This window comes from Wyeomyia smithii, chromosome 2 (genome assembly GCF_029784165.1).
Source record: "Wyeomyia smithii strain HCP4-BCI-WySm-NY-G18 chromosome 2, ASM2978416v1, whole genome shotgun sequence".
In the NCBI taxonomy this organism is placed as follows: domain Eukaryota; kingdom Metazoa; phylum Arthropoda; class Insecta; order Diptera; family Culicidae; genus Wyeomyia; species Wyeomyia smithii.
This window is the reverse complement of record NC_073695.1, coordinates 95,675,539-95,698,648: the sequence shown is the minus strand read 5'-3', so window position 1 is coordinate 95,698,648 and position 23,110 is coordinate 95,675,539. Positions and strand designations below refer to the sequence as shown.

The 23,110-nt window shown below is 41.4% G+C and overlaps 1 protein-coding gene across 1 annotated transcript in view; it reads left to right on the top strand.

Moving 5' to 3' along the window:
* The window catches only part of LOC129722668 (mucin-5AC), a 190,668-nt gene extending 181,094 nt beyond the window's left edge, over positions 1 to 9,574 (top strand). The window contains exon 5 of the mRNA XM_055676308.1: positions 2,669 to 9,574. Coding sequence (XP_055532283.1) covers positions 2,669 to 3,501 — 833 coding nt within the window. The 3' untranslated portion in view covers positions 3,502 to 9,574. The remainder of the gene's footprint in view (positions 1 to 2,668) is intronic.
* The last annotated feature ends 13,536 nt before the right edge of the window (positions 9,575 to 23,110 follow it).

The window sequence follows — 23,110 nt, the reverse complement described above, 5'->3', positions numbered from 1 at the left end:
CTGCAATTTTTTATATAGTTATTTAAGTTCTGAGAACTTTTGTTTAAGCTTTATGTGCCTTTTGTTTTCTGTTTTTGAGATTTCTAATTTCACGTGTGTACCATACCGGATATTTATAGCTTGCCTTTATCCTTTTTTTGCTCTTGAGCACGAGTTCGTCAATAATTGAGTAAAGGCTGTTACTTAATATACCGACAGCTTTGTCTATATCTTTTTCATTTTTCAATAAATTTTGCCAGTTTACATCATTCAGTCTCCTATCAAATTCATGATAATTTAGGTTTTGAAAATGGTGAGCAAGCTCAAAGTCGGTATCGCCGGGGCGCTGTCTATGAGAGTCAGTGAACAGTGAATACTCGATGGCAGTATGACATTTTTCGTTTCTTCATAATGGATCTACGGCGGCATCAATACAAAAATTTTCAGTGCAGTTGGTGAATAAAAGATCCAAATAGCAGTTAAGTTGGTTACGAACATGGTTGATTTGAAAAATTCCAAGTTCGCTGATTTTATCAAAAATAAATTTTAGTGTATCATTTTCACCTAAGACAGGCTGCAGAAGATAATAATAATAAGCATAGCAATAATAATTAGCAAGGCGAACTTAGCGTTATGGGTTTGCTCCAAGATGGTGGGAAGAATTTGGGTCTTAAAACCAAAAATGGTAATGTGGGTGTACACCGCAATAGTAAGGCTTCGAATCTCTTACGCTTCGTTAGTATGGTGGACAAAAACCAAGGAGACCACGGCAACGATGAAGCTAGATAAACTTCAGCGGTTAGCTAGTATTGCCATTACACCTTCTGAAGCATTAGAAGCTATCCTCCATCTACTTCCTTCGAATCAACACGTTCACGACAAAAGATGATACTAGACGGTAATGAGATAGGTCACTTGAATCTCCTACCTGGTGAACCAGCAACGAACATGAATAGTTGGATGGAACTTACATCCAACTATGACATCCCATACTCAGTGTATGAACCCTCTCGTATGGGATGCGGGAGGACCTAGCGTTGGAAATGGATCGATCAGGTTCTATACTGACGATTCAAAAATGGAGTTCGTAACCAGGGGCGGGAGTGTACGGTCCTAGAACAAAAATATCAGTAGCTATGGGAAACTAGCCAACAGTCTTTCAGGCTGAAATAGCCGCCATTATAGAATGTGCCAATATCTGCATGAAAAGGAAGTATAGACATCTTCATTTTCTCGGATAATCAAGCGGCACTTAAGGCCCTGAAGGCCTACAAGTGCATGTCTAGAACTGCCTGGGACTGCATTTGCCTTCCACAACAGATGAGCCAGTTAAACTCTGTAAATTTTTACTGGATTCCTGGTCCAGCGGAATGAAGAAGATGAATTCGCAAGATTTGGTTCCCAACCAACCTGCATTGGAGGGGAGCTCAGTAGCCGCAAGGTTACAGGCTTTGGTAAGCGGGTGGTTGTGGGTTCGAATCTTAGTAGAATCGGGCGATTTGGTTGTCAAAGAACTTTAGCATAGGTTTACTCTCAGGCTTCCCACCAAGTACCCTTCCTTCAATCTGAATTCTTCAGTACAGCTGTTGACTCTCCCTCTAACAAAAAGAAGTCCCTATTATACTAAAACCGGTGTGAGTAACGTATGAAAGTTCTCTCTAGGGAGTTGTAATCAGGCGATATTGTTAGGAGGGACAGAGGCTCGGTATAGTAGAGTAGTAAGCTTGAAACGGAAAAGTAATACTTACACACAAGCACGGATATGAACGATAAGCGTATCACTTACTTTAATAGTGATACTGCCAATAATATGAAGTGCGGAGTACAGAAAACACCTGGGCAATATCACAATAGATCTGATCTCTGGTCGCAGTGATGAGTCCACACAGGAAAAAAAAACCTTCATTGGTCCAGAACCGTTTTGTGGTATCTCAGACTGCGTCCTGAAGGCTGAGCTAAAGAAATGGGAGCAACGAGAGATTACAGCCAATTGGAAGGCAGTGAAATCTCTTAACCAATCGATAAGATTTATAACACCAAACACAAGCATTTCTCAAAAGTTGCTGAGTCTCAATAAGAGCGATCTAATAACTGGTCACTGTTTGAGCAAACATCATCTTCAGAAGATTGATTTCACCCAAGATGATATTTGTCGTTACTGAAAATGCTCTGCAATTGCGGAGCACTAATCAGACGCAGACTTTAGTACTTCAATAAGGGTCCCCAAGAACCCTAGGAAATCTGGTGTGCGCAACCAGTCAGGGTAACTAGTTTTATAAAATAAGTTATTCCCGATAGGCCATACATAGTTCAAATAAATGGACGCAGTGATCCAACGATATACAACCTAAATATGTATAACTTAAAAACATAGTTTCTTTAATAACACTAACAGTTCAAAAAAAATATGTGAGATAAAGTAAACGGTGTTAAACTGGCCAGTAAGCATTCACGACAAGTTCATCCAAAATCCAATTAGTAAAGACACATAAGCACATGGAATTTAAATAAACGGTTGTTTTGCAATTTGTGATTTAAAATTTTTCACGCAATTAAATCTTATTTTTCTTGGGTCAGTTAAAATAAAGTATTTATTTTAATAGATTTAATGAAATGGAAGTCAAAATGAGAAATAAAATCCACGTAAAAGTTCCAGATATTAATCTCAAATTTTTCTCCTCTCTTTCAGATCTCAACATCGAGGAAACCGGTGAACAACGGCAGAAGTCCAACAGTGGTCCGGTCGACTGCTGCTACGACTACTGTGGGTTGCATCCACATGCCGGTCTTTGCACACAGTGTGACCCTTGGCTGTACGAGGAGGAGGAGGATGACGACGGCGACCACGACAACGCCGCCGTCCGTGACGAAAAAGCCGTGGGCAAAATGGCCAAGGCCAACAACGAGAAGCTGGCAGCCGCGAACAACACGAGCTCTAACAACACAAATGCCATCATCATCAGAAACAGCAGCAGCAGCGGCGGCGGTAGTAGTAGTAGTCTTAGTAGTAGCAGTAGCGATACTAGTAGTGGTAGTAGTCTTAGTAGTAGCAGTAGTGATACCAGTAGAAAACGTAACCTCTTAGCCGAGCTAAGGTTCCACAGTGAGCTGCCGCCTCGATTAGCCACGTGTCCGAGTATAACAAGCGCAACAATCCCGTCAACACAATCGGAGCATTGCAAATCAGCGCAGCAGCTGCTACTACAGCAACAATTACAACAGCAACAGCAGGCATCCAGCGCCATCTCTACTCCCACTTCTAGCACTACCAGTAAAGGTGCTGCTGCTGCTGCTGCCCTCTCGATGACGGCGCCGACGACAGCAACACCGCCGTCGACGCACTCAGAGGCACCCGCGTCTTCGTCAGCCTCATCGACTGCATCATCGTCATCATTTATTAGGCTAACTAGCATAAAGTCGGTTTATGGTACATATTTTAACAACTCGTGGACGATGAGGCTGCGGTGTCTGGACGAATTTGTTGCATGGACGAAAATCCTGCTTCAACTGGCAGGGTTATAGTTAAAGTGAAACCGGGGGCGCTTTCAGGGGCGCTGAATCGTGTGTATCGTGTGTGACAGTTACACCCAAAACATCGACGCGACGTTTTGTGTCGGCACACACAAACAAGCAAAAGAAGAAAACAGATGTCGAATACGAACAGTGTTAAATGACATTAACAACTAATGATTAACAGAACAAAGCACAAAATTACCCGCACCCCACCAATATGGGAGATGGTTTTGCGTAGAGGAAAAAAAGAAAAAGTTCAGCTGTTTTGGACGATGCGATAATAAAAAAACAAACGGGCAATTAGAGGGGTAAACAATTCCAATAAGCGCGGTGCATTTCCGCGATCAGAAATGCAATTGAAAAGGCAGTTTTTTTGTCGTCAGTGAGGCGATGTGACTTGATGGTTTTCGGATTGGGAGAACCAGTTTGAAGATGAAACAAAAAAACCAAGAGGAAACAAAATTGAAAAAAAAAATAATAATGTGGACAGTTCTAGGTGAAATATAAAAATATACTAATTGTTAAGTCAAGTGAGAAAACTAATAGACGTAAACGAAAGCTAACAGTAGACGAGGGTAAGAAATGAAAAGGTTCAACAAAAAATACTGTTTTTACAATATAAAGCAACACACGTGTAAGCAAGCAAGTATTTTTCGAGTTCGATTTTTTTCGTTGTTAAGTTTCGACTTTTTTCGAGCGCGTTTTAGTGGCATATGGAGGGAAAAGGAATCGTTTACCGTTGCGGAGAGCAGCGAAGAGGCGGCGCGTAGGATGCGGATGTTTTATTCGAACTTACGCGGTGCGTTTTTTGTTTCACCGTTGGGCTGTACTAGCGGTTTGGTTAGGAGAAAGAGATAGGGAGAGTTGGCCAGCGGTAATCGGAAGGAGGATCGCAATGAGGACACGTCTTGAGTCGCTACTGTTAAAATTAGTCCGTCAATTTTTACAACTGTCGTTGTAGTTGTACACGCTTAAGCCGCTTCAAGCAGGTGGAATTAGGAGAAGCCAAGGTCTGTGCAAACGTTAGCCCTGGAGAGGTCCCGAACCATCCTCGCTAGCGAACGTACGTGTGGGCGAATTGGGAAGACAAGTTAGCTTGAACGTTTACCAGGACACTATTTTAAGTTTTACTGTGAAAGCTAAATGCACTAGTGGGAATTAGTAGCCAGCAGTTTCTGACCTTTTTATACTCGTTGTTGGAAAACAAACCAAACAGCAGATGATTCTCTGGGGCTAGAAGTACACACACCCACAGACGCCAGCACCCATCGCTGCGCGATGAAGGTCAAGCCAGAATCTATCATCATTAATTGTAACCTTAGATCAGACAAGTAAAATTTAAACGACTAAACGGCCACCATATTTGAACAGCATATTCCTCTCCAACTATCTGTCAACGTCCTGGTCGTGGGCCCTGGAAGGCCGTCGAATGGCCTTTTACTCACGGCACAAAGCAGACAGGATGGCCACCTGCACGAATACATGTACAGGACCAGCCAGTAGTAGAAATTAAAAAAAAAACACGAATGCAACTGCAACCAACGGCCCGAAAGTATCCAATAACAATAGCAACAACAAAAACAACTCGAGGCCAATAGCGGTGGCCAAACCCCAAATATAAGTCAACCTAAAAATAATAATAAAACAAAATTGTTAACGTTCGAAAGCCATATTTTTAGCATTTGAATAGTAATTAAACAAATGAAATTATAATCAGTATTTGTTACATAAATGTGAGATTTAATGAAGGAAAAACAGACAGAACAAAATATTACACTAGTGGAGGAAGGGAGGAACTCTAATAGCCTAGAAACACAATAAAAAACACTAGAACATCTAACGAATATCGGAGATGCAAATACGATCGAACAGAACGTAAAAATTATTGAAAATAAAACCAAAAAAAAAACCTAGAGACGTCATCAAGTTGTAATGTTAATCGTATAGAGTGGTAAACAAAAAAAACTGTAAGTAATGAAAAACTGTACGCCAAACCAAGAAAAAAAAAACGAGAGTAAAGCTGTTGTCAGCGAGCGTCGCGCGTGCAGAGCAGAAACCCACCCGAAGTTTTTTCGACATTTCGTTTGAGACTATTGACAAGTGGACTGCTGTACGGTGGTGTTGATTTATTTTTACTGGATTATTAACAGATATATTTTCGAGAATTTATTTTTATATAGTGAAAGCAAGGGGTAAATTTAGACAAAAAAAAATGAATTACCGAAATTTTAAGCAAACATGCCGTGATCGGTGTGAATGAAAGATTTAAATAACGGAGAAGAGAACACATCCACACAGACACACGTTAAACTAAGAATTACTAGTAAAAACACAGAAAAGATATGGAAAAACAAACCAAACTTAGAGTGTATAGATTGAAATTTGTACTAAATGACCTAGGAGTAAACAATAAATGACAGTGAAAACAGCACTCTCTCTCGCACACAGCAACAGAAGCAGCAGCAGAAGGGCATGTTCACAGGAGCGCTTAGTTTGTACAGTAGACGAAATTGAAACCACGAGAAGACATTGCTTCGGAAAAAAACCCACATCTCTAACCGCAGTAGGGGAAACAATCCTTGAATAAAAGCAACCTTCGCAAGAGTAGTTTAGTTCCAGGAGATTTCCCTGCTGGAAGAATATGTTTATTCGAGCAATGAGAAAAACAAATCATACACTCACAACCACTAGAATACTTCCACTCGAAACTACTCTATACACTGTTTAGAACTACATCACTCACAAAAACTTATTTGGAAGAAACCTGCGAAAGATGTTCTTCTTACGTGAAGATTACAACCAAAAAAATAATTGATTCCAATTATCTATTAAAGAAAAAAAAACACGGTAAAAAATAAAACCATCTCTCCCAGAGGAGAAGCTATGTACACATAAAAAAAACCAAAAGAAATCAAATCTGCTACGTATAGACAAGTATATCTCTATCTAAGAACACACTATAACTTATCACTAACTCGAATGTGAATAACGATGAACGTGGAAACGAGCGGTCAGCTAGTGATCGCCGGAGTTGGCTTTTTGCAAAATAGTCCGAATCAAACAGAAGAATGAAAAACTCGAAAACCAGCACAAATCTTTTCGCTTCTTGTACTAGAACAACAATATGATGATCCAAATAGGCACACACACCAATAAAAAAAAATATACATGTTATATATACATAAACCGCCCACGGAAATTCACAAACGTCACTCATTCACGTAATCACGGTATAGTGAGATCTTTGTTAACCGTTTCTGTCAGTTTACTGTTTCATTTGCTGTGAACAAACAAACGACGATTGGTGACAAAGCGAACAGCTAACCCAGTATGGTTTTGCACGATAACCATGAAAGCACACACACACACAGTCATAGCTCATCTGTTTGTAAAACAAAAAATCCAAAATCATCACAACAAAACAAATTTGCGAAACAAGCTTTACAGGGGATTTATTAAATAAACAATAAACTTGGAACGGATAATTCACAGAAATAAACAAATGCAAAAACCGTCATTTTCACTGATGGGCAGATTGCAAAAATGTGTTAATTTAATCAATATGGAGAAAAATTATCATATTTCAAAAAACATTCGAGTTTATTTATTTTTATTTTCGTTTACTCGATTAAATAAAACCTGTCAATAGTTGGGATCAAGCAACCTTTTTTATTTGAACTCATGATAAAAACGAACAACAACTTGGATCGCTTTATTTTCCAACTGGTCTATTGCTTTCATTCTGGTTGGTTGTTGAGTTGAGGTTAGTTGTTGATTATCTCTACCGTAAATACAAGCAAAAAATTGGCCAGCTCTGCCCGAAAGACGAACAAGTTGCGCGTGAATTTGAACTCCTTATCGGCTATTTTAAATAGGAACTAAAAGTGTCGCTAGCTTCTTGAAATTCGTATTGATAAAGGGTTATATGAGTGCTTTGTTTGTTCCATTCCTTTTATTATTCTTCGTTAAAATTATTGATTAGCAAATTCCGTCGATTCATAGTAGATTTGATATAATAAATTTTCTGCCTTATTACACAAAACACAATTACTAAAATGAAGCTACAAATCCCTAGAGACCTTGTTTTCCCAAATGCACAATCGCCCAAATTCTACTGGATATAACGAATTATATAGTGTGACACAAAACAATGGAGTCGTTAGCAAAAATCATTCTAACATTTTACGGGATCGACGATCCGGATTCGTCGGAAGGAAACTTTCCGATAGATGAACTTTTAACAAAACGCCGAGAACCACTCATAGCAAATGCAATCTGCCAATTGATAGAAACTCACACACGGAACCGTAACACAAAAAAAAACTGTTAGAGCAAAACCGCATTCAACCAGATCATGCAGATTAGACGATTGAAGGAAAATAAGAAATCCAACCGTTAATGTGTTTTATAGAAGAAAAGATAAAAAAGGATAAAAATTTACATAACAAAAAGAGAAGAAAACAAAGTCAAAAACCAACCCAAAATAAATGAAATCGTACCGTAGTAGATGAAAAAAGTTATAAAAAGGAGAAAATAATTAAAAATTGTTAAGTACAGTTATCTAATTATACAGCAAAGTATTAAGAAAAAATCAAAGGAGAACATAATAAATGAAAGGCTAGGTATGAACAGAGTTCACCAAATCATCAGTATGGATGTATTCAGTTGACTTTCCGTTGAGTTCTGTTTAATGGGTTCCAGTAAACGTTATCCACTACCGGGCTGCCGCATACACTTACTACACCGCAAACCGGAATAACAGACACAAAAATCCAAACAGAGTATGAGAGCGACGTAACCTTCGTAGAATATAAATTAAAATAAATTTAAAAAAAAAACAAAGTGGATGAACATTTAATAGCAATCGCCCCCCCCGCCACAGAATCGAATAAGAGCCAACCCACATAATTATAACGAATAACAGAATAAAATAGTAAAAGAAAGTAGTTCAAGCAAAATCCCAACCCAGCATTGGTGCGTTTCGACCGTGGCGGGTGTTGACAGTCGAAGAGAAAAAAGCAAACAAAAAAAAAAACAAACACACACGAACCGGAACGTACCGCCGGAGAGGGCCAAAAATTCTCGAAGCCTAACGAAAGGCACGCACATAAGTAATGGTAAACTGTAATACAGACATTAACGTACACAAACACACTTGCATACACAGACAAAACACACACACACACACCGGGAGCGTGAATTGCAAACTCCCTCTCACATGTAAGCCGAATCATTGAGGACAGAAAAAAAACAAGTAAACAAATTGGTAACAAGTACTACACATTTAATAACACTGTAGAACATTAAGGCGAAACGAATTAACGTTTATCAACAGAAGAAAAAAAGGAAAAAAGAACAAAAATTAAAAAAATAAGTAATCGAGTTCAAGAGCAAAACAAACATGAGATTTAAGAATCACAATATGTCCTGAACTTTTTAGTTTGTAGAACTGTTTGTTACCTATGTTCAGTGAATAAGAGGCAGAAAATAAAAAAAAGTATATATACGATGTATTAGTAGGAATTTACTCTGATTGAAATTGTTGCAAATCGGATCCACGGAAGAGTAGATTAATATTAAACAAATAGGAAACAAAATAAATGAGAGAAACTCATCCACACATACTTAAGAAAAGGAAGAAGAATCTATATCTAAGCATTAATCTGGAGAAAAAAAAACTAGGAAATTAAACAAGTGACAAGATGCAAGTAAATGAGAACACGAACTACTATGAAAAAGAGATTCAACCGAGAAGCAAACTGAGCGGAAGCAGTTGAGAAGATCAAACAGCTGAGATGAACAAGAAAAGATAACAAAAAAAAAAAAAAAAACAAACGAAAACCATACAAACAAAGCAGAAGAAACTAAAATCTTTGTTTTTCGTCGAATTGAGGCTAATTTGTATATAATTTCACCGCTTCTGTATACTTTTAAACAAAACAGATCATACTGAGGACGGTAATCAACAACAATGCCAACCGAAATGAAATAAAAATTGAAAAAAAAAATCGCTAGAAAGAAGCAGAAACCGTGTGGAAAAACTATGAATAAAGAGAATAACATGAGAGAAAATAAAACAAAACATCGATTTGTTGATTATTTGCAGAGAAACGCACAAATTAAGCTTGTTTTTGTTTCCAGGTATTCAATACAAATGAAAAATAAATTAGTTTACATCATTTCAAAGCTATAGTGTGCAACCTAATTAAATCTCGATGAGACAGGTAAGTTAGAGTTTATCCAATAACCATGCAAGTTGCAGACGGCAGCCTCAACAAACTAGGACAAACAATAGGTAAAACAAAAGCAATCAGAATTTGCTTAAGTCATCCGTTTACTTCAATTTGTTTACTTTTTTAGGTCTCACTTTGTGACAAGGTGCTTTATCAACTTTATGTCTTCAATCCACAATTATTCCGTCTTACTGATTGTCTTTTGTGGCTGGCCCCGATTGGTTACGGATTGCTCGTCCTCATTGATGGAGTAGAACTGTTTTGTTGTAAACCTGTACCCCAATTAGATACAACCTAGTTGATGGAAATATTGACCTGCTTGGGATTAGAGCTCCATACTTAATATGGAGTTAAAAGGTAACTTCCTGAGAAGTTGTTCCTAGAGGAAGCAAGAACTCCGCAAGAGCAAAGCAAATGCTCTGAACTCTCTGGTTCAGATTTGCAGAATCGGCAGGTGTCGTTAACACTACACCGATTTTCTTTAAATGATAAAAAGTGGGACAGTGTCCGGTAAGGAGTCCCGTGATTATCCGTAGTTCATTACGATTTAGACTAAGTAACTTTCTGGCGGTTCCAGGGTTCAGATAGATTAACTTTTTTGCTTGTCTACAACCCTGTACCTGATGCCATTGGGATGCTATTTCTAGCCTTTCCCAAGTTAGTAGTTCGCTTATGATAGCGGAATTGGACGTACCCACAAACGGCTCGGGGCCATTAAACCGCTGAACTGATCCCTGTCTTGCTAGGTAGTCAGCTTGTTCATTACCCTCGACTCCGCAATGTCCGGGCACCCAAAACAGAAAAACTGAGTTCTGCCGGGAGAGTTCCCGTAGAGTTTCAATGCATTCCCAAACAAGTTTGGAAGCGCATTTGACGGACTTACGTGCTAGTAGTGCTGCTTGACTGTCCGAGAATATACCGATTTTCGCATGTCTGTAGTTACGTTTCAGACATATTTTTGCGCAGATATATATGGCATATACCTCTGCTTGAAAAACGGTGGGCCATTTGCCCAGGGAAAATGTTTCCCTGATACCGGGTCCGTATATACCGGATCCCGTTAGGGATCCCATTTTCGAGCCATCCGTATAAAAACTGACGATGCCAGGTGGAAAATTAGGCCCTCCATTGTTCCACATAGAGCGGTTTGTTTCCATCACTCTATACGGAATATCCATGTTGGTCCTAACGTCCATCCAGTCGGAGACTGTAGTTAATAGCGGAGTTAATTTGAACTCCCTAAGTATGCGAATGCGGCCGATTTGGTCCGAAGGTGGCCGATTCGAGTATAGTTATCCTCCTTTGCAACCTTAGAGCGCCAAGCTTTGCTTGCTTTTTCACATGAAGATATGGAGGGCAGTAGGCAGAGCATTGCTTCCATGGCTGCAGTTGGAGTTGTTCGTATAGCGCTGGTAACCGAAAGACATGCAAGTCTTTGAACTTTTTTGAGTTTGGCTTGCGCAGTCTTTCTGTTCACCTTGGGCCACCACACAAGGGCAGCATAGGTGATTCTTGGTCGGGCAATGGTCTTGTAAGACCAGAGTGCCAAGTCTGGTTTCAGTCCCCAGGACTTACCGAACAGAGTTCTGCAGGCCCAGATCGCTGAGATCGCTTTCTTAGCGGCATGATCCAGTTGTGCAGACCAGTTCAGTTTCTCGTCCAGAATAATTCCGAGGTATTTGACTTCACTGCTGAAGCCCAGTCTAACTCCATTCAGTATTGGAGGAGTGATGGAGATCTTCCTTCCAGGTCCGTAGTTACCAAGGGGGCTAGGGGGGGCTTAGCCCCCCCACGCGTTTTTATTGCCCCACCACGCAATTTTCTCATATATTTGATTGATACTAGGTAAAAAAACCAAATGAAAAATCTGAAATATGACCAATAAGCATTATTGAATAGTCTCCAGTAGTAGTTCATTAAATCTCAAAAAAAAAAACAAGTTTAAATCCGAACAATCGAAACGGTCGAACTCATATGACAAAAAGGTTAAATTACTCAATCTTTTGGTGAGCCCGCTTGATTCGCGGCGAAGTTGAAACTGACGATCCGCATACTTCCGTTTCGGATGTCCGAACCAGCGTCTGGGAGTGAAAATGTCAGTTTTTTAAAATGTGTCATTTTAATGAGAGAACCAATCACAGTTTTATATGTTTGATTATATAAGAACAATGCAACACAAGTTTTGCTGCAAAATTTGACCAGTTTTTCCAGAAGTTTTTATTGTTCACTTTTTGATTTCTTGGATTGAAAAAATCGTGGGCAAAAAATGACACACAAAACTAGTTTTTTTCAAATATTCAATATTCAGACAGTATCTAAACTTCCTGCAGTGTGCTTCTTGTGATTCATGTTTATGTTCAGTTCAATTTATTTTGGCTTAACCCAGTCCGTTACCTAGCCCGGACAACTATGTTACAGTTCGGTCAAAAATAAAACCGGACATAAACATTGATCAAACAATGCGAATCGTCAAATTTAGAATTTGGGCTAACGGTTGAATCGCTCCATTCTTTCTTCGCTAATAGAATCACTCAGTATCGTCGATTTTGAATAATGTGACCTTCGAAGATGGGTTTCTAACGCTGTAATTCCTTCAATGCATTTATCGTTTCAGATTATAACTTTTTAGAACTCTCTTCTGTTTTTAGTTTATCGGCTCTAATAAGTGTCATAGAATCGTTGTATTCCATCACTCGTCCTTGCATTGCTTCTCTTGCTGGTTTGATCATTTATTTAATGAATATTGAATTGGTCGAATAGCGGGTTCGTCACTGTAAGGCAGAAACTATAAAGTTTTTATCCCTGCTTTTTTTCAACGATACGCACATTCGCAGCTTGGTTTTTTTTTTTCGGAATATATAGCCGGGAAACCAGATTTTCGGGAATAAGAACATTTTTATGGGACACCACTAACGCTTATTTGAAAATATATAGATGACCTTCTGAATCTTTTGGTGCTAAAACTATCGACATAGGAGGGAAACTGCAAAACTTATAAGAATTTTAATTTGTGAGTACCCGGGTACCCGTTGGACGCGTAAAGGTACTTTTTTGTCGAGCACATAACGGTTTTAAACGGCTTTCCCTCCAAAAAAAACGTTTAATTAAAAAAATTATCTGCCCCCCACGCAAAACGGAGTACCTACGGCTCTGCTTCCTTCGTCTGCCGAATTGAATTAGGACTGTTTTTAAGGGGTTTATATTTAGACCCTCCTGTAAACTACATGACATGGTGGTATTCAGAGCCGTTTGCATTCGGCTCGACAGAGTTGCGTCATCTTTACCTCTGACCATTAGCGTATCCAATGACCTCGTAACCAAGCTGTGAAAGCTTGTTGAGGAGTGCGTCGACAACTAGTGACCATAACAAGGGGGAGAGAACTCCTCCTTGTGGGCATCCCTAGATCACTGACATTGTTAGCATTGTGTGTATCCAGCTCCTTGAAGTGTGGTCGATTCCCTTATTGGAGAGAGCCTTATTAATTGATGCCAAGGACGTGTTATCGAGGCCCCTTCAATATCAAGAAAGGCACATAGCGCCGTCCCTGATAACTCAGAGACTTTTCAATCAACGTCACTAAGCTGTGAAGAGCAGTTTCTGTTGACTTGCCGCTTTGATAGGCATGTTGGTTCCTATTCAGCGGGGAGTCTTCAAGAAACTCATCACGGATATATTTATCCATTATTTTCTCCATCAACTTGAGGAGTGATGAAGTCAGACTTATGGGTCTGAGGTAGGGTTTTATCCTTTCTTCCAACTTTGGGGATAAACACTACCTTCAACTTCAGCCAGTTATCCGGAATATGGCCCAGGATAAAGCTGGCTCTGAAGAGGTTTATGAGCTCGGACATGATAGCTGCGGCCGATTTTTGTAGAAAGATGGGTAGTATGCGGTCTGGACCTGGAGACTTCATTGGGTTGAGTGAGCTTAGAGCCCAACCTATTAAAGCCTCCGTGAACAGTCGGCGGGCCAGCAGGATGGACTCCCGAGACGCCATATGTCTCGAGTCGTCCCGCCGCGACCCACCGCTATTCTGTTCTTCAGTCTCTGTCGATCCGGGAAAGTGGGTGTTCATGAGAACCTCCAACGTTTCCTTGGTAGTGACAGTCAGGCATCCATCCTCTTTCCTTACTTGTCCTAAACCGTTAGTATGGTCTTTGGACATCGCCTTTTGGAGCCGCGTAGCTTCCGGCAGAGTTTGGATTCTTTCACAGAAACTAACTCTGGATTTCCGTTTGGCCTTGCGTAGCTCGGCGTTCTACCTAGTGAGGGACGCTCCCCAAGCAACAATTGAAACATAATAAAAAAAAATTGTGATCATTTGTTGCACTAATGAAATTCCGAAGTTTTAGGAAACATTTTTTGTTACTACGATGCAATTGTAAAGAAACAAGCAAAAACTAAAGTTGCATCGCTGCTTCAAAAATCTTCACACCAACGTAATTCGCGAGGATAGATTTGTTGTTGAAACGTATAAACGGCATTTGAAAACCTAACCTTCACTGAATAGATCTAGTGGGTGGAGCATATAGGTTGCCAACGTGATGCTTGCGAGATACAAAAAAACAAACACACAAAAATACTTCTAAAAGTTGCTGTCATGTTCAGAAGCCATGTAACAGCAACTTTTGCTCGATCGTTCGCCTTTCATTTGATTTTGAGATGAGCTTATTTACTGCGTTGTAACTTTTGGGTGCTTGGACTAGAAGTCGTCCAAAAAGTGTGGGTCTCTAAACGAAATATGATAAATTGCTTTGAATTTCATTATCACGCTAAGGTACTGATGAATTGAAGAAGCATAATTAAAAACTGTTAATGACCATTGCATTGGCATTATAAGGGAAGCAATATTTAAAACTGAGCCATGAACTTGCAATGCAGCATTTACCATGTTGTTATCGAATTCCATGCATAAGTTCATACACATTGCGGTTTCATTCTTGAAACTTGTGTTGAAACAACGAAAATGTTGCAATTGGCTCCACCTCCTGCGCTTTTTTTGTCATTGTATATGAAACTGAGATGAAACTGCAACTTAATTTCGCATAAGAATTTGTTGCTGTGATGCACAAAGTTCATTATCGAAACAAATTTTGCTACTTGGGTCTGTAGTCATCCCAGTTAGATGTGACTTTTGCCCTGTTGAACAACCGCCTAGTTTCCCGACGAAGGTCACTGAGTTGATCATTCCACCAGGGTACGTCACGGCATACTGATCGCTGTGTTAGTGGACAGTTTGCATCAAAAGCATCCATGATTCTGTTTTGTAGATCATTTGCTGCCGAATTCAGGTCAACTGAATTTCGAATGTTGCTGTAACTGAAGGTTCGTAAATCGATCAGGTGTTCCTTAAAGGATTCCCAATCAGTATTCTTAGGATTTCTGTACAGTTCTCGTTTCAGAGGGTTAGCCTCTTTATTAAAACTATGTGTCTGTGGTCCGACAAACGGAGACATGCCAATTTTTCATCCTTTCAGAAAAAGAGGCGCTACACAGAGTGAGATCAAGGACCTTCTGTCTGATAGCGTTGATAAAGGTGGGGTTATTCCCTACATTACATACATTGACATCGTTAGAAGTAAGGTATTCAAACAGGTACTCACCCCTAGTGTTGATATCCGAGCTGCCCCATCGTGTGGTGGGCGTTGGCATCGCAGCCGATCAGAAACGGCTTGTTGATGGCCTTGCAGTACCGAACGAACGCAGTAACTTCGGGTGGCGGTATATCACCTTGGTCGCCCGGGAAGTAGGCCGACGCGACAACCATTTCCTACTTTCCTCTGGTTGTCGGTACTTCAACCGTGACGGCAACGACATCGCGTTGGATAAATTCTGTAATAGGTAAAAAATTTAGTTCTTTATTTAGCAGAATTGCAGTCCTTGGTTTGGACTGCGTGTCGCAGTAGATTAACCTACCGTTAGGAGCGTTAAGTCCGAGAACTTTGGATTCGTTGATCCACGGCACCTGGATGAATGCAGCTGCTAGCTGCTCTTTGGCGAATCTCCTGCAAAGAACGCCCGAGGCGCCTTTTCCGTGATGGAGATTCGCTTGCACGCAGCGAAGCCTGCTCACTTTGCAGTGATGTTGCCGTCTTTGTCCGGATCGGAAGATGATCCGGGTATTGGCTGACGGCTCCCAACCGCGGTTTGGCTGGTTGATGGAAGTTGTTCTTCCTCACTGTTCGGCTTCGGTTGCAGCAGTCGATTGGCAACAGAAGGTTGTCGCGCACGCTGTGGCGGTTTTTGACTCCGGGGGGTGCGACTGTTCGGTGGTTGACTCTTGCGAGTCTTCGGCGGAACCGTCCGAGCAGCCGCGGGGTTGCGTTGTTTGGGTGGTGACAGGGCACTCTCGGGGGAGCATCCTGCGCGTACCATCCCAGCCGCAGGGTTGCGTTTGGGTGGTTGTGGGGCACTACCGGAGGAGTTTTTCACGCGAGCCTTTAGCCCATTCGCATGATCGCTTTGCCTGGGTGGTGGCAGGGTACTCCCGGAGGAGTTACCCGCACGTACCTTACCTGACATTGCGACGGAGTCTTTCCTGCCTGTGACGTTCGGCCTTCCGCTTACCTTTCGGATGCGTGCTTTGCCGAAACCGTAGTGCAGCTCATGGTTTCCATTCTGGATGAGTTTGGCCGATTCTTCGTCAATATCCAGAACTAGCTCGACCAATGTCTTTACCAATTTGCGCTTACAAACTCGCCACATTTTGGTAAAGAGATGGTCGTTCTGATTCTGGAGTGAACGAAGGATCTTCTCGTCCGGAGAGTTCACACTGTCCACGAAGTAACCGACATAGCGTCTGACCTTCGGCAGATCCTTCATGTGGTATACACGAAGCTGTGCTCCCTCCCACGGTACGAGGGAGGGAAGGTACCTCCCTTTCCAACCACTGCACTGTGTCGGTGTCGGCACAGGCAAGTTGCAGGAAGCCATTTTTTAGATGGCAACCGTCAAACTTGGGCTTGGTGGTTGGCTTTTCCTGGTCAGCTATGTGATCGAGGATGGAGGTCTGGACAGTCTGAAGCAGGTCCTTTGTGAGTAGGGAGCTGGGGTGGATAGCATAAGTAACCGCGAGGCTTATAGCTCCCGCCATGTCCCTAAAAGTGGCCGTCGGCAGTGGCTTCGGACCCGATGACCCCAAACCAGTGCCGTTCCGCAGTTTTTTAGGCTGTGGACACTTAGTACTGGTGTTTGGGGACACCAAGTCGTCCGACCGCTGACGCTTGACGGCGACTTGGTTTGTTTGAGCAAGCTGCTCTGTCGGAAGGAGGGCCAGCTTTCTGGCTTCTTCGTACGAGAGACCGGAGCGAAGATTTTTGCTCAGTCGCCGCCTTTGCGCATTTGAAAGTCGCTTGACAAGGGGTGCCGATGATTCGGGTTTCCCTTCGTCATCGGGCCTTGTCTCTGGACCGGGAACTAAGTCCATTTGACTTTCGTCATTCCCTTGTGGAGAACGTAGGATTAAGGATGAAGCAGAGGGTCCTCCGTCCAGCGATTCGCTGTCGAGGTTGAAATCATCCTCATGCTCCATCTCCTCCGATCTACCCGGTGCGTTTGTTTTTATTGAACTACGCTCTGATAAGTCCATGGGTTTCGGCATAGAAAGGCTGCAGGTGGCCGAATTTTGTGAAGTATTGTCGTTCATAAAATTCCCACGAGTCGCTAGGTAAAGAAAAGTTCGCTGACCCGCGTGATGCAGTAAGGGCTAATTAGAGCTTTAAGGGCTTTGGACCCTCTGCTCCAGTTCTCAATAATCCTAGTCTATTCGTAAAGGCTAAACTGAACCAAGAGAACCGTAACAGGCGGAGTTATGCTGTTAGCATACATGAAACGAGAAGTAGCTATCATCACTACTGGACCTAGGTTGTATTTATTAACTAATTAGAATTGGATTTTTCTTAGCAATCAAGGCTAGACTCAAAACCCATTTCTAATAAATTCATAACTATGGACCAGCACTTTCACAAGTGAGGCATTGTTATTGTTCCTTTGCTGCAAAGTACAATAAACTACCAAGCGATATAGGTTAGCTGTGTATTTTTCCTTAGCCGAAAAGGAATCGCTGCCCATCTGTTCCTGCATATTTTTTCACAAACATATTATTTTTTGTCTATGTGGCATTGTCAAAAGAGCGAAAAAATATGGAATAAGTTTCTTTAAAGTATTTTGTTACGGTTGCTGACCTCGATTTAACGTTTGCGGTAAAAAATGAACTTTTTCGGATGGTGGTTAAAATAACACTAGATAGATAATTGACTTTGACAAAATTCCCATGGAAGGTAATTATGTTAGCCTACTTAAAAAAACGACTTTGCGAGTGGATTTTCGGCAGTTAACCGCAACATTTGCCATAGTGGAAAAAAACATGTGTGTAGGCATGTTTTTAAGTTTTTTTTTTTTTCATTTTATTCAGCAATTACTCTTAGTTTTCGCGACAAACTTGTCGGAGTAGATCTTACACTTCAGGTTTGCCTAGAAATTCTCGATGGGACGCACCTCGACGGTTTCGCCGACTTGGGTACCATATCGATATTCAGCCGTGCCATCTTCTCCAACGATCGCTTCGAGTAGTGGGCCGACAACAAATCCGGCCAGAACGGCGCGGTACCACCCATATGGTATTTCTTGTTGAACGACGCAACTTCCGATAGGTACTTCGTAGGGTAAGAAACGGCTTAAGCAGTGGCACTTATTTTAATCAGTCGAAATAAACGGGCCTCAATCTCCTGAACTTTGATCAATATCGACAATATCAATGATAAGAACGAAGACTCTGATTAACTAGCTGTCTTACGAATACACAAAATTCCGTTCAACACGGAAAAATCTTTGAAGAAACATCAAACGAAAAACGTTGCACCTATTCAGGCGCTATTTGAATGCTGAGAAAAATCCGCTGCAAAACAGATGCTACAAACTGCTTAAAAGGTTCAGGGTGATTGGAATAGTGTCCCTCGATAAGAAAATTTAATTGATTATTGCTAAAGTTTGTTTAATCGGTTTCAGAATCTGAAAACAAGTGCTGACAGAGAAAAAGATAGAGAACAAAATTATATACTAATTTTTGTATTTCACCACACAGATTTCAAGTATTTCGTCTCTACACACAGGCGGCTCCTAAAGCTGCTTAAAATGTGTTCCCTACCCTTTTATAATTTTTTTTTCTGTTCACGGTCAGTCTGTAGCAAAAGAAGAGCGGCTTTGACATCCCCTTCTCAGTGATTGTCATCCACAGCAACACTTTTCTGGGGAGCTTGGTATGTGAAATGAACTTCACCTTGGCGCTCACATGCTTTCTTGGGAAAAGTTAAATACGAAGTGCCCTGCCAGTCGTTGCCATCCTAGTGAGACAGGTGTCGTCGTCCATCACCATCGCTACGTCTCGATTCACCGGACCATTTTATCAGTCACTGCCGCTGCGTCATTGCCTGCAACTCCCAGACCAATGGACGAGACTGCCGCTTCCTAACATGTATGTTCATGTTCGCCAGGTACTTTCTCACTGTTTGGCCGGTTGCACCGGGGCCAAGCGCATGCAGCAATGTAGCTACTTTTCCCTCGATCTTTGGAGCTTCTTGTCGCTCCGGGTCATCGGTCGTCCGGAACCGGGCTTTCTTTCGATGCTCTAATTGTTGTCCATTAGTGCCAAGATGTTGTAGATGCCGGAACGGGCGTATCCGGTACCTACGAATTGCAGCACGAGGTCCGTTTCAGAAATGGTGGGGTACCGTTCTTTGAACGCGCACACTTCTGAACGGAGTAGCTTAACTGTTTTCGCCATCACGGTTAGACTGATAGAGCTGTCAATTTTTTTTAAGGTTACTATGATTTATGCTGCATGGGTAGTTTCGTCGATGTGTCTGAAGGTAAACCAATGAAAGATCGGCAATTTTTGTCCATTTTTTCTACCGGAAACGTTATGGCAAATTTTAGACATAAGAAATGTTTATTTTTACTAAAAATTTTGTTTGAATATTACACTTCAAACAACAAACAAGTCATTTTTTCTTTCTTAATAACACTTTTGTTGTTTAATGAATCATAAAAAATATACTTTTGAATAAAATATCCTGTAGGACCAAAAATTAATCACCTTCTCAAATGTTGAGTGCGAATAGCAATTAAATCGCTTTAAGACTATATGAAAGTTATCTCTAAGTATTTACCGAAGCCCTTTAAAGAGTAGCAATTGATTCAGGTTCTTAACACCCTTCGTTTAAAAACTCCAAGGTACTGCGTAGGAATCATCCCAAGCCCTCTCAAATTTAATCTACCAACAATGAAATGGTACGATACATCCATGATAGAAGGAACTCTTGGAATCCCGGATCATTTACGCGTGCAGCAGATCCCCTAAATTTTTTCCAATAAATATCCAAACATCAACTGCGACAATATGTTCTACACTGACGGATCACTTCTCGATGGGTCCACTGGCTTCGGTATCTTCAATAACAATTTAACCGTCTCCCATAAGCTCGATAATCCTGCTTCTGTTTACGTCGCAGGATTACCTGCAATTCAGTACACCCTAGGGATTTTCGAAAAAATGCCCACGGTCCATTATTTTATCTTTACGGACAGTCTCAGTTCCATTGAGGCTCTCCGATCGATGAAGGATGTTAAGCACTCTCCGTATTTTCTGGGGAAAATACGGGAACATCTAAGTGCTTTATCCGAAAAATCGTTTCAGATTACCTTAGCGTGGGTCCCCTCTTACTGCTCGATACCGGGCAACGGGAAAATGGACTCTTTGACTAAGGCGGGCGCAACAAACGATGGAATTTATGAAAGACCAATTGCCTTCTAATGAAATTTTCGCATTTGTACGATCATCAGTTGGCAAAACTCATGGACTAAAGGGGAGCTGGGAAGGTGGTTACATTTCATAATCCCCAAGGTATCGACGAACCCGTGGTTCAAGGGGTTGAATGTAGGTCGGGATTTCATTTGCGTGATGTCCCGGCTTATGTCCAATCACGATAGATTTGACGCGTATCTCCGGCGTATTGGGCTCGGGGAAAGTGGTATCTGTGCCTGTGGTGAAGGTTATTACGACATAGAGCACGTTGTTTGGTCATGCTACATGGCAAAATTAATAGCTTTCCTTCAGGCCGAAGGCAGGCAGACGAAGACTCATTTCCTTCCGCCTACATCCAACCAATCGACAAGAGCGCGTTAAGACCCCGGATCCTGAATCAACAACCAGACCCGCACGATACTCTCAGGGCCCGAGGGAGACAATTCTATATGCCGGTCCGTAATATCTCGGCCCAGCAGCGGAACATAGTGCATATGCTGCTTACCTACGCCAATGGAGAACCATCAAATAAGAAACCATTCTAGCTTAGGTTAGATTTAATTTCAACTCGTAGTCGGCAGCGAGGATAAAAAATTTGCTTTTAGTTATTATGATACTTTAGAGAGTAAGTAATCAGATATGATTGGCGCCTTTAAATATTAATTTGTATTTGTGCCGTGTCAAATAAATATCAGATGAAGAAAAAAAGCAATGAAATGGTTGAAAATCCTTGCCGAAGTCTCTTGGATTAGATTAAACCGGATATTCATGGAGGGGACAAAGTCGAACAGTCTTGGGCCGTTGATCAACTGGTGTGCGTTAAATTTTCCAACCACCGGTTTGAACTCTTTCTCTCGGTAATCACCCAATCACCCGCTTCTGCATCTTGCCCATCCACAACTTTGGTAGATGGTACGTCTATTTTGAGACGTATGTACCACGCCTACGCCAGCACACCTACTGTAGCGCTACGAAGTAGAACTCAATTCATCAGCAAGTGCTCGAGTGCTTCCGATGAAATTGAAAGATCGGCAAATCCATGCTCGGGCTTATATCGAATGTTCTGGTCCAAATTTCCTTGTTCTAAGTTCGATGATCGATTGTTTTTCCTGGCGCAGGCTCGCAAGCTCCACAAAAAACTCACTGTCACCGTACTGCTATTTTATGTCCCGAATACCATCAAACCTTCCAGCCGCTCCTAGCATGGAGAATATAGGTTTTTGCAAGCTGCTCCCAACTTGAAGGTCTGATACATGAACTGACTTCCTTAGAATTCCAGTTTCCCTGTCAGCATACGATCAGAGATCCCACCGGGTTTGGTTACCCGATCTTTCCTAGGATTACCAAGCAGAAATGGAAAAGGAAGTGACCTAGAAGCACCAAAAGCAGATGACTGAGTCCCTGACCCCGATCTTCCTGAAGTTAGTTGCGAGATCGACAAACTAAATAATAGCAAAGCCGCCAGCAAAGACAAGCTGCCAAGTGAGCTCTTCAAGCATGATAAAAAGGCACCAAACTTCCGGGAAGCAACCAGATTAGAGTCTGGCCCATCTACCGAAACCGATTAGTAAAAGAGGAGAACCTTAACCACGGTATAAGATGAGGGTTTCATCCGCCGCCGTACAATACCTTTGAATCTGGCTAATTTTGGAAAAATTTCCCGCCCATATTACCTTTTTTCGTATACTGGATAAATTTGCGATCGGCGATCGCGATAGCCCTCTGCACCCGCTTCGGCTTAGGCAACTTTTAGTTATCTACGTCTAACCGTCAAAGACCATCGAACTCTCGGGCAACGGCCCTAAACGCAAAAAAGAGGATTCCCTTCTCGGTTCGGCAGAAGTTGGTATCGTCCGTCGCCAACCGCTCTCCGCCAACGAAGGAAGCGTCTGAAAAGGATTCTGCCTTCTGCCCACGCTGTTGCAACCGCCCTGTCGTTGACCGGCGGTGAAATTATCGCTTGGACGCGGGATTTATCATAAAAAATACGGAAACATTTTACGTATTTTTTATGATAAATTCAATAAAAATTAGGAATCTTCGTATGCAACATTGAAATAAGATAGGTACCTGATTCGATCCAAAGTCAAGAGAAAGCGGTAAAATTCAAGCTTACTTCCAATAGCTAATGTAACCATTATGTATACTTTTCAAACAATTGTATATTGCAGTTTGTGTTTTAGTTTGTATACTCTTACAAGCGGGAAAAAATATTTAAATGGTAATTTAAAGCATGGCCAGAATATGATCGAGCTCATTGAGAGCGAACATATTTTGTTCATGCCAACTCAATGAATATATACAAGGTACGGCAGAAAAAATATATATAGAGCTGTTAAGCAGCGAAATATAAGCAAACAACACATAGTTTTGGGTCCATAAACAAGCGAGTGATAACAATTTTTTTTTTACATGCGGGTTACTTGAACATTTCACAAAGGCATAAAAAAACCTCCGAAATCAATCCGACAAAATTTCGCACTACACTAGCACAACTAACCCGTTTTTTCCGTACCTGTATATATTTCATTGATGCCACCTAACCAAGTATTGACAACTTTTTGTTTACCATACGGTCGGTT